The sequence below is a fragment of the Bombina bombina genome, chromosome 11 (assembly GCF_027579735.1).
Source record: "Bombina bombina isolate aBomBom1 chromosome 11, aBomBom1.pri, whole genome shotgun sequence".
Classification (NCBI taxonomy): domain Eukaryota; kingdom Metazoa; phylum Chordata; class Amphibia; order Anura; family Bombinatoridae; genus Bombina; species Bombina bombina.
Genome location: NC_069509.1, coordinates 158,881,324 through 158,900,503, shown reverse-complemented (window position 1 = coordinate 158,900,503; position 19,180 = coordinate 158,881,324). Strand labels below are relative to the sequence as shown.

The 19,180-nt window shown below is 35.8% G+C and overlaps 1 protein-coding gene across 1 annotated transcript in view; it reads right to left on the bottom strand.

Moving 5' to 3' along the window:
- The window catches only part of XYLT1 (xylosyltransferase 1), a 448,706-nt gene extending 430,111 nt beyond the window's left edge, over positions 1-18,595 (bottom strand). Inside the window, exon 1 of the mRNA XM_053694736.1 lies at positions 18,287-18,595. Within this exon, the coding sequence (XP_053550711.1) occupies positions 18,287-18,520 (234 nt within the window). The 5' untranslated portion in view covers positions 18,521-18,595. The remainder of the gene's footprint in view (positions 1-18,286) is intronic.
- Between the last annotated feature and the right edge of the window lie 585 nt (positions 18,596-19,180).

The window sequence follows — 19,180 nt, the reverse complement described above, 5'->3', positions numbered from 1 at the left end:
TTGAACAAGGAAAATGGCAACCCCAGACAATCGTTTCAGCCTCCTTTGGGCTTTGTCAGTGAGGTGCAACCATATCAGGCACATTGTGCAAAGAGTCCACATCTGGTTTCCTCCATTACCCTTAGGGAGACTCTACCAGGGTCACAATACTTATACATACAGAAAGAGAAACAATCTGCCATTTCCAACTCAGTCAAACTTAGTTCACGCTCTTAAATAGGTCAATGTTTCAAAGACTTGAATCAGCAGAGTTTATACAATGGACCCCAAAAGTTAATTGAGAATTTTTGGTAGTTTGACATTATTATAGCAATATTGCTCTTCAAAATGTGTACTGATAAAGATTTAGTACACACACATATAGGATATGCTCCAGTTTGCAACAAATTCATATTTCACGTTTGTGACTCAATCAAGTGAAACAATGACATAGCTATAAAATAAAACTGTGGTTTCATTGAGAAGCAATAGTGTTTGAAAAGTCCACACAGTTATGTTAAATAATTAATACCCCCCCTCACCCTTCACTGCTGACTGAAAACTGCCAGGTGCATTTTGGTGGCTGTTGATGGTGAGTACAAAGTGCCAGTGTTCTTTTGCTACTGACTCTTGTGTTTTATAAAGAAAACAACTTCTATAACATAATACAGGTTTCATATCATCTGTATTTGCGTGTTGCACTATTACAAGGGCTGGCTCAAGATATTGTGCTGCCTGGGTCTGTGAATGCAGTGATGCCCCCCAGTAGTAGCATTACTGATTAGCCTATAAAGATACTAACCTAGCCACTGACCTTACTAAGCCTGCCTACTTGCATGAAACCAATGCTTATGCACAAATGTGCAATAAGTGGGAAGGAATTTAGGGAAGAGATGTACTTGTAACACCTTGAATATCACCTCTGCTGGTTCTGTGTCTTTGTGCGTGAGGTTATGCTGCTTCAACCACGGAGACAGAGATCCAACTTGGTCCCATGGTTGAGCCGGCCCCGAATTACACAAATAAATCTAGTATGAAAATAGCCAACTGCCACTGCCTGCCGTAATATTCAGCATTTGTCCATTTAACAATAGAACATTGCAATTTTGTGCTCCCGATCTTTGTGAAGCTACCACCAAAATGTGCTTGGCAGTTTCCAGTCTGCAGTGAAGTGGTAGGGGGTATTAATTATTTAACATAACTACGTGGAATAATGAAACTCTAGCCATGCCTAATAAATATTAACATTTTACACTGTTCTGTAGAATGAATATGATTTAATCTGTGTCTGTTCATATTTGCATTGTACCCATAAAATATAACCTTGTTTATTCCATTCATCTCTAAAAAGTCGCTAAAACCTGAAACAGAAACCTAAATATGTGCGCTGTTCACTCATTGGCCTAGATTCCTTATACCTGGAAAGAGTGAGGCAGACTAAGGGTACGTAACTTGGTAATAATAAAATACTCTAACAAAATAAACTGCTGTCAGATATAAAATTTAATGATTCAGATAGAGTCAAATCTGCTTTGTTCTCTTGATATCCTTTGCTAAACGTAAAGCTAGGTAGGCAGATATAAGCTCAGGAGTGTGCACATGTTTTACTAGTCTATGGCAGCAGTGTTTGTGTCTATGTATAACATTGCAATAAACAATGTTTCAAACACTGCTGCCAGATGGCTAGAGGCACGTGCACGCTCCTGAGCTCACCTAGGATTACTCTTTAATAAAGGATACCAAGAGAACTAAGCAAAATCTATAACATAAATAAATTGGAAAGTTGTTTAAAATGTCATGCTCTCTCCAGTCCATTTAAGTTCAATTTTAACTTTACTGACCCTTTAAATGAATTCTACTTGCTGTGTAAATTAACATTTAGGAGTCATAACACTTTGCCTTTCAAATAACTATTTCTTGAACCACTGCCATTTCAAAATCCAGAGCCACAATGCATTGCAGAGCAGGATACAGTTGGTTAGCCAATCAGAAGTGGCATATACATTAATCATCCTAGCTGTCAAACTAACCATAAACCAAGTCTACAACCCTAAGTCTAACTGATCACAATGGTATTACTGTTGCTGTGCAATGGTACCCAGTAACTGTGGTTATGATTATGTTGCATCTATATAATGAAATGTTGCTGCTAACATTGCTTAAAAATTTTATTTAAGTGTTTCCGATGTGGGGGGGAGGGGCCTCGGTTTAGGGGTTAATAGGTAGTTTATTGGTGTTAGTGTACTTTTTAGCACTTTAGTTAAGAGTTTTATGTTATGGCGTTAGCCCATAAAACTCTTAACTACTGACTTTTAAATGCGGTAGAAGTCTTGATAGGAGAGGGTCTACCGCTCACTTCTTCCAAGACTCATAACACCGGCGTTAGGCAAATCCCATTAAAAAGATAGGATACGCAATTTACGTAAGCGGATTTGCGGTAGCCTCGAGTCGCGGAAGAAAAGTGAGCGGTACACCTGTACCTGCCAGACTTGTAATACCAGCGGGCGTTAAAAAGCAGCGTTGGGACCTCTCAACGCTGCTTTTTAAGGCTAACACAAGACTCATAATCTAGCCGCAAATAAATAACAAATATTTATATATATATTCTCTTTATCAACTGTAGCACTTGAATGTTGAATGTAACAATGAAATACTAAAGTACCAGCATTTCTCAAAGACTTCAATTGAATTTTATGGGAACCTATATTCAAAAGTAATGTTAGAATGTTGTCATTCCAAATCTGAATGTTAATATTTTATATTCTAATGGTAATGTTAGTTCTATAGAAATATTTTAAAGTCAAGAGGAAGGACGTTATTTTCACAGTTTGAATTTTTGTATAAGCCTAAAAAGAGAACATTTGTAAATGCTCAAAAATAAATAACAACAGCTCCAGAATTAGTACATTTGCCTAGATACTTCTATTGGAAGTTTCCTGTTGAGCGTTATCACACTTTAAAATGAATTTGTCAATATTCATTATGCGGTGCTCCAGGGTTGGTATGAAGCGTGGGCTCAAAGCTCAATGAATCAAGGGTATTCAAACACAAATTTCCTGAGTCATTGCAAAGAAATTTATCTTCAAACACAGCTACCATTTACCAAAAAGTGCTTCTTAATCACTGAAAACACAGATGTTTTATCTGTAGCTAACACAGCGTATACAACAGGTAAAAGCTTTCAATCAGGGTCCAGAGATCTCAACCTATGGATAGTAATACTGAAGCAGCTCTCTTTAGCACTCAAGAGTTACACAGATATGTGACTATAATTATTAGTATTAATGATACGAATAGTGAAAAGGGCCTCAGCCTGTAGCATTGGGTTTATTATCCTGACGGATATATTAGAGTAAAACATCTATATTTGCACAGATGTTTGTGTGTTGCGCCTTAGACATGTGCATTTGAGTCTTCATGAATACATATTGATGACGAATATTGTATTTTCATTATCGTTTTTACAAAACAATTATCCAAATGAATGCATAAAGAAAATGAAAAAATACTGATGAAAATCATGGCTTCCAGGACCTGCCCTAAAGGTGCAAGTCAAACAAAATTGAGCTTGCCATGTGAGCGATTTGCCAGTGAAATATGTGCATAGTTACCAATCGCATGTTCAGCTCTGGAGTAGAAATGCTGTTCCCTTTCAGAGCTGACTTTAACTATGTGTTTAAATCCATAAGTAATCATTTATGTAAAACTACTCCACACATTCAATGTTTTAAAATCAATATGAAAAGGTATGTATTTCAATCATTGGTTTTAATATAATACGTAATTTAAAAATGACTTGGGTAGTTGACATTTATTCCTGTCAAAGTATTCAAGTCCTATAATTGCTAAATGAAAATGTAAAAATGGAAACCAATATTTAATTTCATTTTTTTTTCTTTAGATCCAGTATTTGAAAATAAATAAATTCTTGTAATGGTTTTGTTAATGAAAAAGAAATCAGTGACTCCTAATTAGGAGCAATGCAGAGAATTACTGGCTGCTGTTATATATGTTTTCATACGTGCAGCAGAAATACAACCCTTATTTAACACCAGACGTGAGTTACATTTCACTGCACACTCATATTAACAATTGTGTTGGCATTTGTGCATTTACTTTTTGCGGTGAATGCTAAAGAGTCTATGGTACTGTGCGAGTGCGACACATGGCTGGTATTAATAAAAAGTCATGATTCCAATGCTAATTATCAGAGAGAATACAACAGACGGGTGATCGTTCCATTTAAAGGGAAAGGTGTGTGTCTGTTAAGTAAAATTTAAGTTTGGCTCCAGGTTTAACATCTACCCGAGGCTGCAAACAAAACTGAGTCATATGAAATGCTGCAAAGAGATCTTATGTCTAAATGCTTGCTTCATGTATTGTTTTAGTAGATTGCAATGCCTCTTAAAGGGACACTCAAGTCAAAATGAAACTTTAATTATTCAGATAAAGAATGCAATTTTAAACAACATTTCCATATACTCCCATTAACAAAATGTGCACAGTCTTTTGTTATTTACACTTTTTGAGTCACCAGCTCCTACTGAGCATGTGCAAGAATTCACAGAATGTATGCATTTGTGATTGGCTGATGGATGTCACATGATACTGGAAGAGTGGAAATAGACATAACTTTGAAAGTTGTCAGAAAGAAAATCTACTACTCACTTGAAGTTTAGACTAAGTGCTATTGAATTGTGTTTTAATTATGCGTGTGTTAATTATGCAAATCTAATGTATTTACTGATCCTTTATTGAACTGACTCTGTTAAATGGACATTTAACAAAAAATGAAAATGTTAAAGGAACAAATCAAAAGTAACGTAAAAATTAAAAATAGTTTTAGCACCTTTTTTCACACCCCCAAGTGATGATATTGCTATGCATCTTCAAGACCACATGTCTAAATAACAGACACGCAAGTGAACGCTACTTACAGTACTGCCCTCGGAAATGGCCAAAGGGAGCCTTTTTTATACTCACTTTATATAGATCCAAAGCTTTTTTCAATAGTTTGCTAGTGCAGTTCTGAACAGCATATATACATGGTTCACAAGCTTAAAGGGACAGTAAAGTCCAAATTAAACTTTCATGTTTTAGATAGGGCATGCCATTTTAAACAAATTTCTAATGTACTTCTATCATCAAATTTGCTTTGTTCTCTTGTTATTCTTAGTTGAAGGCTAATACTAGGTAGGCTCATATGCTAATTTATAAGGCCGCCTCTAATTTGAATGCATTTGACAAGTTTCCACAGCTAGAGGGAGTTAGTTCATGTGTTTCATATAGATAACACTGTGCTCATGCACGTGAAGTTATTTAAGAGTCAGCACTAATTGCCTAAAATGCAAGTCTGTCAAAAAATCTGAGATAAGGAGGCAGTCAGAAGAAGCTTAGATACAAGGTAATTACAGAGGTCAAAAGTGTATTATTATAACTGTGTTGGTTATGCAAAACTGGGGAATGCTAAATAAAGGGATTATCTATCTTTTTAAACAATAATATTTTTGGTGTTTACTATCCATTTAAGAGATTGCACATATACCACTCAGCAATGGCCAAGTTCAGTTTTAAATAGATATTAAAGTCAAAATTAAAGTTTCATGATTTAGATAGAGCATGCAATTTAAAAAAAAAAACTAAAAACCTCAGTATATTTCCATTATCAGAACATGCCCACCTTCTGAGGCTAAAGGTCCTACTGAGCTTGTACAAAATTGCACAGTACTGTATATATCTATATACATTATGTGAGGGATGTCACATGATACAGGGAGATAAAATATTGGATTAAAGGGACACTGAACCCAAAAATGTTGTTTTGTAATTCAGACAGAGCAGGCAATTTTAAGCAACTTTCTAATTTACACCTATTATCAATTTTTCTTTGTTCTCTTGCTATCTTTATTTGAAAAATAAGGCATCTATGCTTTTTTTTTTTGGGTTCAGTACTCTGGACAGCACTTTTTTATTGGTGGATGAATTTATCCACCAATCAGCAAGGACAACCCAGGTTGTTCACCAAAAATGGGCCGGCATCTAAACTTACATTCTTGCATTTTAAATAAAGATACCAAGAGAATGAAGAAAATTTGATAATAGGAGTAAATTAGAAAGTTGCTTAAAATTTCATGCTCAATCTGAATCATGAAAGAAAATTTTTGGGTACAGTGTCCCTTTAACTGAAATGTGCCAGAAAATATTCTACTGCTTATTTCAAATTCAAAGTACTGTATTGAGTGGTTCTTTAATTTTATGTAGGAGGCATGTGTTTAAATAAATACATGGCTGAATGAACTTCTACCTTTGATTTGCCTAAAAGCCCACAGTCCCTTTAAACACCTGTATTATCTGTATAGAGACTGGTGATAGTTATATGCTGGTACATTTCTAGCGGAAGGGATACCAGATAACTGTATGGTGGCCCCATACTGTGTGCATAGAAGACAAATACACACATTCACAAGCTGTATAAGGTTTTTTTCCACTGTTTAAAAGCAGGACTCTTACACTATAAGTCCCCTGCTGAGTTTATGGACTAATGCATTTACTTTTGTGCTGGGCAGCTACGCTGAAGCAGTCAATTACTCTATCCAGCTTGTGAGCACTATAGTAAAGTGAACAGTGCTGTCGATTAAGTTGTGATTTGCCAACAACCCCGTGACGCATTTTAACAAAAAAAAAAACAGTGGTCGACAGGAGGGCTCTGAAGAGGGAACTGGAGGCTGTTTTGTGGGACAAAATCTTTTGAACAAGCCTTTTATAAAAGGTGAGTTGCTGACTACCTTTTTATATTGCACATACAGCAAACTAAAGTAAAAAAAAAAAAGTCTATTGTCCCTTTAAAAATGAATTGCCCTGAGTTTGTTTCTAAAATACATTGCAATGTTTTAATAACCATTGTGGGGAGCAGTCACCCCATTAATATGTATATATATCTTTATGTATCCACTGGAATTTATGCATTTAATATATCTAGTCAGAGGTGGGACCAAGTCATTGTTTTGCAAGTCACAAAAGTAGGTCTTGAGTCTTTGCATTTATGTCTTAAGTCCTGAGTCAACACAGGCAAGTTCCAAATCAAGTCCCAAGTCAAGACAGGCAAGTCCAGGTCAAGTTGCAAGTCCTCAACTTTAAGCTTCAAATTTAAAACAAGTCATTAGTAGTGTAAGAGTATTAATTACTATAGTAGATTTATTCTAATTTATATCATGAAGGCTTTTAAAATATGTTTAGTGCTTCCCAGTTAAATTTAATGTGAGATTAGCTATAGAATATTTTCACTAAGGGGACCCATCTACCTCAGTTCAAATTGTCTGCCTAGGGATGTGCTTCAAAGTGTGACATAAACCTAATAGTGACAAGCAGTGAAAAAAACAGTATTTTATTGGTAACTGAGAGTAACAAAAACAAAATATTTTTTAGAAATAACACAACTGCTACCCACTTTGCATGTGTGTGTGACAGATAATGTGTTTCAGTGGGTGTTAAAAGGACCAGTAAATACAGCAGATTTTCATGATAAACAAATGCATGATAAAAAAGACAATGTGATAGCATTTAGTCTGAACTTCAAATGAGTAGTAGATTTTGTTTCTGTCAAATTTCAGTTATGTCTATGTCAACTCCCACTGCATCATGTGACGGCCATCAGCCAATCACAAATGCACAAATGTATATTCTGTAAATTCTTGCACATGTTCAGTAGGAGTTGGTGGCTCAAAAAGTATAAATATAAATAGACTGTGCACATTTTGTTAATGGAAGTAAATTGGAAAGTTGTTTAACATTGCATCCTTTATTTGAATCATGAACATTTAATTATGACTTGAGTGTCCCTTAAAGGGACACTGAACCCATTTTTTTTCTTTTGTGATTCAGATTGATCATGCAATTTTAAGCAACTTTCTAATTTACTCCTATTAACATTTTTTTTGTTCTCTTGCTATCTTTATTTAAAAAAGAAGGCATCTAGGCGTTTTTTTTGGTTCAGTCTCTGGACAGCACTTTTTTATTGGTGGATTAATTTATCCACCAATCAGCAAGAACAACCCAGGTTGTTCACTAAAAATGGTCCGGCATCTAAACTTACATTCTTGCATTTCAAATAAGGATACCAAGAGAATAAAGAAAATTTGATAATAGGCGTAAATTAGAAAGTTGCTTAAAATTTCATGCTCTATCTGAATCACAAAAGAAAAAAAAAAAAATGGGTTCAGTGTCCCTTTAAGCCCTAGAACAATTAATTGGTACCTCAAGGAAATAAAATAAGAAAAACATGTGAGAGAGGAAACACAGATGCAGAAGGGATAATAATTTATATAAGTAAATATTATCAAAAAGAAGTTAGGTATTTTAAATATATATTTGTTTTGTTTGTGGAACTCTAGGTACGAGTTCAGAGTGATCACAAGTCTGATCCTAAGACAGTATAAAGTCTCTCCAAGTCAGAGGGGTTGAGTCCAAGTCAAGTCGCAAGTCGTTGTTATCAAAGTCTAAGTCCAGTCGTAAGTCTTCTTTGATTATGTTGAGTCAAGTCGCAAGTCACCAAATTTGGAACTCAAGTCCAAGTCATATGACTTGAGTCCACAACACTGTATCTAGCCATAATGAAGGGTGGCAGCTCTGTACTCTGTTTACTACAATGAATTCATGTAATTCATTTTGTACAATAAATAAGAAAGGATTTGTTTTCAGTTATTTAACCCATTGGCTGCCATAGATAGCTGCAAAACATTGCTAGACAATGCGATGCAGATTTCTGTCAATCAATGGTTTAAAAGTATAATGTCCCTTTTAACACAACCCTGAGAATCAGAATGCACCATTTCATATAAATAGCATACTAACAAAGATTGCAAGACTTGCTTACATTCAATTCAGTGTATTCAATCTACCATTTCATTTTTTTCATTGTGTGATAGAAAGAAACGCTGACTTCAGCAGTCATAACAAAAGCTTATTATATGTATCTAATTGCCTGCAAAAAAGTTATAAACAGAATACAAGTTGGTTGTTTTATTTCGGAGCAAATAAAAAAAACTGTCAAAACATATATATGTGTAAACGTTTAGAGTCACTAGGTAATTTAATGTTTTAAAAAAATGAAGCCTATTATGGTTACACAGCTTTATTTATAAACTAAGTATCCAATTTCCTACTTACTGCCTGAGTTAGATCACCCCTCTTAAAGGGACATTAATATCATCATTTCATCTCCTTTTAAAGGGACAGAAAAGGCTAAATTAAATGGTTATAATTTAGACAGACCATGTAAATGTAAACAATTTTCCCATTGTCAGAAGCAGCAATGTAGTACAGGGAGTTATCTGTGATTGGTAGCTGCAAATATATGCCCCCTGTCATTGACTCACCAGATATGTTCAGCTAGCTCCAAGTAATACATTGCTGCTCCTTACTCTTCAACAAAGGATAGCAAGATAATTAAGTTGTAAAATTGCATGCTCTATCAGAAAGGACAAAAAAATCATTTTTTTTTCTTTCATGAATTAGGGAGTGTGCAGCTTTAAACAACTTTCCATGTAACTTCTATAATGTGATTCATTCTCTTGGTATCCTTTGTTGACGGAGCACTACTGAGAGCTAGCTGATCATATCAGATGAGCCAATGACAAGAGGTAATATATGTGCAGCCACCAATCAGCAGGTAGTTCCCAGTAGTGCATTGCTGCTCCTGAGCCTACCTTTGTATGCTTTTCTACAAAAGACACTAAGAGAACAAAGCAAATAAGATCATAAAAGTAAATTAGAAAATTGTTTAAAATTGTATGTCCTATGTGAATCATGACAGTTTAATTTTGACTTATTGCCCCTTTAATTTGAACTTTACTGTCCATTTAAATAAAATGAAACGTTGTTACAATATACATTCATCATTGTTTTAGTTGAACTTTCTCTAAAGAGGCTGGAGAGTCTCCATTATACATATGTATAGGAAAAAAAATATCTGAAACATTCTACACATGTGTTAGATTAGAACACAAGCTCATTTATTCATGTACCTTACTGACTGCAGCAAAAGATTCAACCAAGATTTCCAAGAAGCTACACCTGGTTTGCAAAACTTTCTAAATTATGCTAAGAAATAACTTAGAGTTAAATGATTTTTTAAATATTTATTTTGCAATGTAGAGTACTGTTATGAGTTTAATGCCCCTTTAAACAGCTCTTACTCTTAAAGGGACACTCAAGTAAAAATAAACTTTTATGATTCAGATAGAGCATTAAAAGGGACAGTCTAGTCTAAAACAAACTTTCATGATTCAGATAGGGCATTAATTTTAAACATTTTTCCAATTTACTTCTATCACCAATTTTGCTTTGTTCTCTTGGTATTCTTAGTTAAAAGCTAAACCTAGGAAGTTCATATGCTAATTTCTAAGCCCTTGAAGGCTGCTTATCTGAGGGCATTTTGACAGTTTTTCACCACTAGAGGGTGTTAGTTCATGTGTTTCATATAGATAACACTGTGCTCACGCACGTGGAGTTCCTACGAGCCCGCACTGATTGCCTAAAATGCAAGTTTGTCAAAAGAATTTAAATAAGAGAGCAGTCTGCAGAGGCTTAGATACAAAGGTAATCAAAGAGGTCAAAAGTATATTAATATAACTGTGTTGGTTATGCAAAACTGGGGAATGGGTAATAAAGGGATTATCTATCTTTAAAAACAATAACAATTCTGGTGTAGACTGTCCCTTTAAGTTTTAAGACACTTTCCAATTTACTTCCATTATCAAATATTACACAGTCTTTTTATATTCACACTTTCTGGGAAACAAGCTCCTACTGAGCATGTGCACAAGCTCACAGGGTATACGTATACTAATCTGTGATTGGCTGATGTCTGTCACATGACACAGGGGGCCGGAAAATAGGAGAAAAACTAAATTTGTCATAAAAAAATCTACTGCTTATTTGTAATTCAGAGTAGGTGTTGAATCATTGTCTTGTTATTATGCACTTGTTAAAGGGACACTGAACCCAATTTTTTTTCTTTTGTAATTCAGAAAGAGCATTCAATTTTAAGCAACTTTCTAATTTACTCCTATTATCAATTTTCCTTCGTTCTCTTGCTATCATTATTTGATAAAGAAGGCATCTAAGCTTTTGTTTGGTTTCAGTACTCTGGACAGCACTTTTTTATTGGTGGATGAATTTATCTACCAATCAGCAAGGGCAACCCAGGTTGTTCACCAAAAATGGGCCGGCATCTAAACTTACATTCTTGCATTTCAAATAAAGATACAAAGAGAATGAAGAAAATTTGATAATAGGAGTAAATTCAAAATTTGCTTAAAATTTCATGCTCAATCTGAATCACAAAATAAAATTTTTGGGTACAGTGTCCCTTTAATTAAATATTTCTACTGCATTGAGTGGTCCTTTAACATTAATTGCATAAGATTGTATTGTTACATTATAATGTAAAAACAACTGAAATTCTCAAATTTGTTAGAACATTTCATTACTAAATGAAAACTCCTTATAACTATGTGAAATAGGGTTAACAAAATAGTTCAAGTTGCGCTCAGGAGCATCAATACATACAGGACGCAGCCAGCAAACCAATCAGAAGTGACATATGCAAGTAGCCACTAATTAATGTTAGCATGCAGCACAGTTGCGACCTTGTACTGTGACTGGTACTCATTGCCAGCTGTGAGCTAGCATGACGTCACCAGAGTTTGAAAATATTATTTTCCTAAAATGTTCTTATTTAAATTTGACATCAGCTACTGTACCATTAAATTGTGTTTGATGGTCCCTTAAAGTGCCATAAAACAGGTTGAGATCTGTGCATATCCTAAAAGGGCTAATTAAGTAAAAAAATAGTTTGCATTAAAAAAATGTTTAAAACTTGCTGGCAAGTATTTTAAAATAATTTTCAAAAATAAGGAAAATTAGTTATAAAGCTGTGCTGTCTGGAGCAGTTAACTCCACCCCCCTTATCAGTGTTTAGACACAGGCATTGTATTTTAACTGAGTTAACAGCTTCTAGGCATGCTCCAGCAGATAATCCCTATTCACTTCTGCATTTTACCAAAACAACAAAATATATAGCTACAGCCATAGAAAGAAATGTGTGGGGGGAGTTAGAGCTGAACAATTCAGAAACTAAAACTAAAGGGTTAATAGCGAGGCACTGCAGTATACATTTGCAGGTCAAGTAATTAAAGTACATATTATATTATTTTGTCTCTATCCCAACTTGTTTTATGTCCCTTTAAAGGCTATGAGGAAGTAGAAAAAACTGTTTAACTGTCAGTGAATTTGCTAAAGTACAGCACACACGAGCCTATATTCACATACAGCACACACAAGTCTTTTTGTGAGATAAATATCTCCCATTCCTAAAGTAGCCTATGTAGGTATTTTACAAAGTTTTGGAGAGATCCCTCACATTACAGTGAATCTAATATATAAAATAATAAATGATGAGATATGTCCAAGTGGATGTTTGTGAATTTGAGTTATTGTATCACTAAAGAGAAACGTAATATCCCTCAAGAATGTGCGTGTTCCAAGTGCTTTGGTAATATAATAATTACTTTTATTTTCATGTTAACTATTAAGTTTATTAAAAACATGAAGTGCAGTTTGAGTCATATAAAAATAAAATAGAACATTAATATAAAAAAATAATTTATTAATATGATACTGGAATATAAACAAAAGAGCAGTGGGTATGACTATATACAGTACAAATCAGAATTTAAAATATTAAAAGTGTGGGCTTTCCAATTCCCATTAGTTCCCCAAAATCTGTGTTATTTGGGGTACTTTCTAGAGCTTTTTATTAACTTTTTTTAGTGGGGATATGTGTAAAACTTGGCAAAAAAATATATAATTTAAGCTTATACTTCAGAAATAAATATGGGCAGTTGCAATGGGACATTTGGCTATCTGCTGGCAAAATCTATGTTCCCATATTTCTATATATCATTTCTTAATTCGACATTAGATGATTAATGATTCATTTTCTTTCTCTCTGATTCTTTTCTTCAAGTTTGTTTACAACAAAGGATACCAAAGAACAAAGCAAATTAAATAACAGAAGTAAATTGGAAATTTGTTTAAAATTGTATGTTGGAGCTGAATCATAAAATAAAATTCTAAATAAACTTTGATGACTGATAGCATGTACAATTTAAAATAAATCTAACATGTTTTTATTAATAAATTTACTTTATCTTTCTGGTAGAATTGGTAAAAAAAAAAGCATATCTAGATATGCTTAAGATCATGCATATATCTTGAGCAGTATATGTCAGTAGTGTTTGCAACAATGTAACAACATTGCATGTTCCTGAGCTACCTAGGTATGCTTTTCAACAAAGAATATCAACAGGATAATGGGCACTATAGAAATGAATGATGATGTTAATAATAATAATAATAATAATAATAATAATAATAATCACTCCCTTAAAAATTGTAAGTCTGAACCCCAATAAACTTGTTGGCTCATAAATCTGATATGCATTTGTTAACCCCTGGACTACATGAAAAAAAAATAATAAGGTTGAAAACAAATCACTGGATGCACATGCCTACAATCAATTAATATACTTGTTTTTCTGCTAAATGAGTACTTGGAAATTATCAGTGTAGCCATTGTCTTCAGTGAGATAAGGGAGCTACCATTATATAACTTAAATTCTACTGTCACATGATTTTAGCTGCAAAAGTCTTTTACTGTGTATGGACAAGAAACTGACTGGAGCTAGGGCAGGTGTCTCCTAGCAACCACTTCAAAGCAAAGAGCTGTTCCTTTTCCTTTCCATAGAGACCACAGCCCCCTTGCGTGGCTGTTACAGAAAGTAATGGACCCCACACAAATTAAGTTAAAAAAGGAAATAAATGGTAAAATACTTTTAAAATGATAAATAATAAATACTGTGATGATTTCTATATAATATAACCTCACTGTTTAGTGTTTATTTTTTATTACAACAATGAAACTGACTGTTTTATATCCATTTAATGTCGATTTATCTTTCCTGAGGAACTACAACCCTTGTCTTGACCCTGATCTTATATGCAGCAAACTTCTTTGTCCCATTGTTTCCATACATATTTTTTTTGTGTGTGAAGCTTATTAGTATTCAAGCTTTGATGCTCTTTTCTGCTTTGGAACTTTAGGGCAAAAGGAACAGATATTGAAGAATGCGGTATTAAAAACATTATGCAGTTTCAACTGTGGAATTGCATTGATTCCGACTATCGCAAGACAGAACACACACAAAAGCTTCATTTGGTATTTTCCCTATTCAGCTGAATGAAAAAGTACAGACGGTTACTGGTTTCAGTAGCAACTCTACAATCTTAAATCCTCTCAAAGGAAATCGAATGAATGTGATACAAACTCACTCACAAGACAACATCTGTCAGACACTATTGGAAAATTTCACTCCTAGAAATTCATCCTATGGTTAATGTTACAGACTGGAGATCCAACAAACAGACATATATATATACATTTGTTTTATTTTTTATTTTATTTGTTATAATTGCAGTTTCCAGTAAAATATTTTTGGTGCCTTCAGAAGTGACCACAAAAGCTAAAACATGATAATGCAATTGTTTTTATCTATTACATATGCCTGTCTTTTTTTTATTATTATTATTATTATTATATAAATATTTTTCTCCCTCTTTAATTGATTTCCTTTTGCCTCTTCATTAAACTCTCTGCTTCTGAGTAGAGCATTGGATTTCTAAAAAAAAAAAAGGGATTGCCTTGAAATTCAGGCCATCTAGCACCTTTGTAGTTTAGGGTACTAAAAATGATGGAGGGTAATAGAGCGCCCCCCCCCCCAGCAACTCTATAGGACCCCTGATCTGAAGGGCAAAATATAAAAAATGTATTTGGATCCATGTGCTGTACCACTCCCCAGTTACCTATATCCAAATGTACATATGTCAAGGCAGACTAAATAGCTGAGTCCTACTGAAATATATGTGATGCGTTTAATATCATTTATAATATGGACCCATATTATGGTTGCAAATTACAACCTATATAAAAATGTTGCTAATGAGAACAGGGGTGAGCTCGCCTAACCCTTACTCAATTAACCCTTTCTAGAGACATACCAGTTGGAGGTTGGCTATACATATACAAACCATCATGATGCAAGGTTAAAAAAACATTTTACAAATAAGAGTAATTAGTTACCTATGCACTTTCCCCAAATTTATTTAAAAATTGGATTTTTTTATCTCACCAGCCAATGTTAAAGCAAACACCATAGGTACTCAAATACATTAAGATATGCAATGCATTTTAAATCAGCTATACTGTAAACATCTCATAAGAACAGGCAGGGGGGGGGGGGGGGTGATACTGAAATTCTTCTGACCAGGAGAATATTTTAAACACATGTTGGGTTTATCATTTTCACGTGGTGGAACAGCCACGTTATTGCATGAGTGACTACCAGGTGTCTTGTGTTCTCACAGAAGATGGGGCCACTCAACCAGAGATGTGAAACCATATCAGTTATACAAGCACACACAGTCCCTGTGTAAGTTAATAACTGCTCATTATATTTTATCTAGCCATGCTGAAGTAAACCAAGGCACCAAGAAAGAGTTAACATGCAAGCTTTTTTTTTTTTTTTAAGGGATTGCTAAAATTGCTGGGCAGCACAACAACTTCTGGGTTACTTATCTGGCCAAACCAATATTTCCAGCTCCATAAACATACTCCAAAAAAATCTCAAATGTGCTTTTCATAATTTTGTTATGTAATAATCATTGTATATGTGTGCAAATGCAAAACAGAATTCATGTATAAGCCTCTGCATTGTCTTTAATTACTCAACTGAAAGAAGTCAAATGTGACCACAAAAAAAATAACCTCTTAATAGCCAGAGAGAGCTAAAGTAGTAGGTTTGTACCATGCATGAGATGCTAATTTGGGAGCATTATTTTCATTCCATAAAACCACTTAAATTCATCACTGTTGTGTGTATATTCTGATTTTAACTACGTATTTGCCAGAGAACAATGTAAACCATTGATATGAATTGCAGCACTCGAAGAGTTAAAGGGTTAAAAGCCTTCTGCATGCAAAATCTCTTATACAGAAGACCCCATTTGGCAAAGAGACCCCAAAAGCAGGCAATACACTCCTAAGAAAAAACAAGCAATAATGACTGACAGTCCAAAACAAGATGGCAAAAACCTCATAGCTAGGATGGAAAATTTTACAGCTGAAGACAGAGTCAGATTTAAAAACTATACATATCTTCTGCTAATATCTCATTCTCTTCTATATAATCTAACAGTGTTAAGAGAACCATACCAAAATAATTTCAAGGACCTACATTTTTACAATATAAACAACAAATCCCATGGTATGCCTGGTTTGCTTAGAGGCAATGCCCCCCCCCCCCCCCCCCACACACACACACACACACACTATTGGCACCAGCATATGTAGAGTAAAAGGGTGAAAGCCCAGTGTGTGACCTGCATCTCAAAGCCATAAAAAATGACTCAGATACCCAATGCGGCAGCTCCATGTGTGCTTATTGTCACTTTCTTATGATAGACCAGACACATGAAACATGAGTGACAAAGCTGTAAGCTCCACTTCACTCTGCACTAAATCATGCCTGATCTTCCATAGCAGAAACAGAATCCAAACATAGAACAGCTACAAAAATACAAGGGACCACACATGACCCTGCAGCAGAAATCTCATTCCCATAAATAAAGAGAACAGCATTCTCCAGGCAAACTGAATGACTGGGGGCTGGGTGGGGGGGAAGCTCTGCATTTAGGCTCACTCAAGTGGCAGTGATGCTCATGCCAGGACTATTATAGGATCTAAGCAACTGCATGGCATAAGTTGCATATGGAGGGAACCTGTAGCCATGATTCTGCTAAGTTTATTGCAATAATACAGATAGATAGACAGACAGATAAATAGAGCTGTAGATTATATATATATATATATATATATATATATATATATATATATATATATATATATATATATATATTAGACAAAATATGTAAAACTGCATACAATTACACAATATCCATTAAAAAACATTTAATCATTTCATAGTTTAAGAATAATAATAAAAAAACACATCAGAATATTTTCATTTTATGAAATAGGAAATAGCCCATTGATCCAGAAATGCCTCACATGTGTACCCATGGGCTATGTGAATGCATACTAGCCAGAATCATACCCAGAGTGGATTTAGGATAATGCCAATATTGAAGGTTAGTATAATGCAATACTCAGACTAGGGAATAGCATCATATTCAGGTTAGGGGGTAATGCCTACACTGAGGGTGAGAATAGTACCCAGATAGGGGATTATGTTAATACAAAACTGTGCCTGTGGGGTTTAGTATAATACCCATACAAAGGTAGGGGTGATAATGCCCAGGCATTGGATTTGCATAATATGTAGGATAAGGTGAAAATAATGTATATGCGAGGATGGGGATAAAGCCCATATTGTAGGTTAGATTAGAATAATGCCCGGGCTGGAGGTTAGGATGATAGGATAGTGTGAAGATAATGTCTATGCTGTGAATGAGCATAATGCCCATACTGAGGGTTAGAGTAATGCCCATGTTAGGTAAGGTAATGCCCATACTGAGGGTTAGAGTAATGCCCAGGTTGTTGGGTAAGGTAATGCCCATACTGAGGGTTAGAGTAATGCCCAGGCTGTTGGGTAAGGTAATGCCCATACTGAGGGTTAGAGTAATGCCCAGGCTGTTGGGTAAGGTAAAGCCCAGGCTGTTGGGTAAGGTAATGCCAGGGCTGTTGGTAAATATAATTCCAATACTGAGGGTCAGAGTAATTAATACTCAGGCTGTTGGGTAAGGAAATACCCAGGCTGTTGGTGAGGTAATGACCGGGCTGTTGGTAAAGGTAATGCCCATACTGAGGGTTAGAATAATGCCCAGGCTGTTGGGTAAGGTAATGCCCATACTGAGGGTTAGAATAATGCCCAGGCTGTTGGGTAAGGTAATGCCCATACTGAGGGTTAGAATAATGCCCAGGCTGTTGGGTAAGGTAATGCCCATACTGAGGGTTAGAATAATGCCCAGGCTGTTGGGTAAGGTAATGCCCATACTGAGGGTTAGAATAATGCCCAGGCTGTTGGGTAAGGTAATGTCCATACTGAGGGTTAGAGTAATGCACAGGCTGTTGGGTAAGGTAATGCCCAGGCTGGGGATTAGGATACTAGGCTAGGGTGATGATAATGGCTATACTGATATAAGGATGATGCCCAGCTGGTGATGCACCTACCAGAGCCTTGTGCTGTGCTGCATGTTGCTGCTGCTCCCGGGAGTCATCTCTGTGGGTGCCCCGGTCCCTCTTCTCCCGGTTGCCGCCGCCGCCTCCTCCCCGGTGTTCATCCCCAGAATCCAAACTACTAAAATTCCACACAATGAGGGTCTGTATGAGCAGCACGGTTAACGCTGCCAGGATGGCAGAACGGGAGCGCCTGGCCAGTCTGCGGGGGCATGAGGCTGGCACCATGGTCACTGAGTGAGCCCAGGCTGCCTGCTGCCCTCACTGCCTGCTTGCTCGCTGCCTGCCCCCAGCCTGCTGCCTCCCTCCCTCCCTCACACAGGCTGAGGACGTCACTAAAAAGGAGGGCCATACTGCTCCTGGCAATGTGGCAGACCCTCCTCCCCAGCTGGGGGACGCGCACACTGCTCTCCTTGTTGTACCTCACATAGGTGATGGATGGCACTTGGGAGTTGGTCAGTGCCAGGAAAGCACTAAGGCGCCTGCTGTAGAATGCAAGTTGTTTGGGTCAGGACCCACGCTGCATTTGGCTATATACATAATACTCCCCTTTACAAGCAATTATTAATAATGTTAATATTCCCAGGTTACCAAGGGGTTAACATAGATCAATTTAGAATCTAAAGGAATGGGGGGCTCAAGATCCCTCCCTGCCATTTTACTAGATGGTAGATGACACTTGATATGGTCACTGTGTACCCAGTTAAACATTAAGCTTTGTGCTCTAGAGTGCAAGCTCTTGAGCGCAGGACTGCAACTACTGTATATGTATTATATCCAGGTCATTTTAAATGGTAAGGAAACATTTGATGGCTTTCCAAGCACAGTTTAAAGCATAATTGAACCTACTGGCTGTTTATGATATATTGCATGCTTTGGTAATGAAGG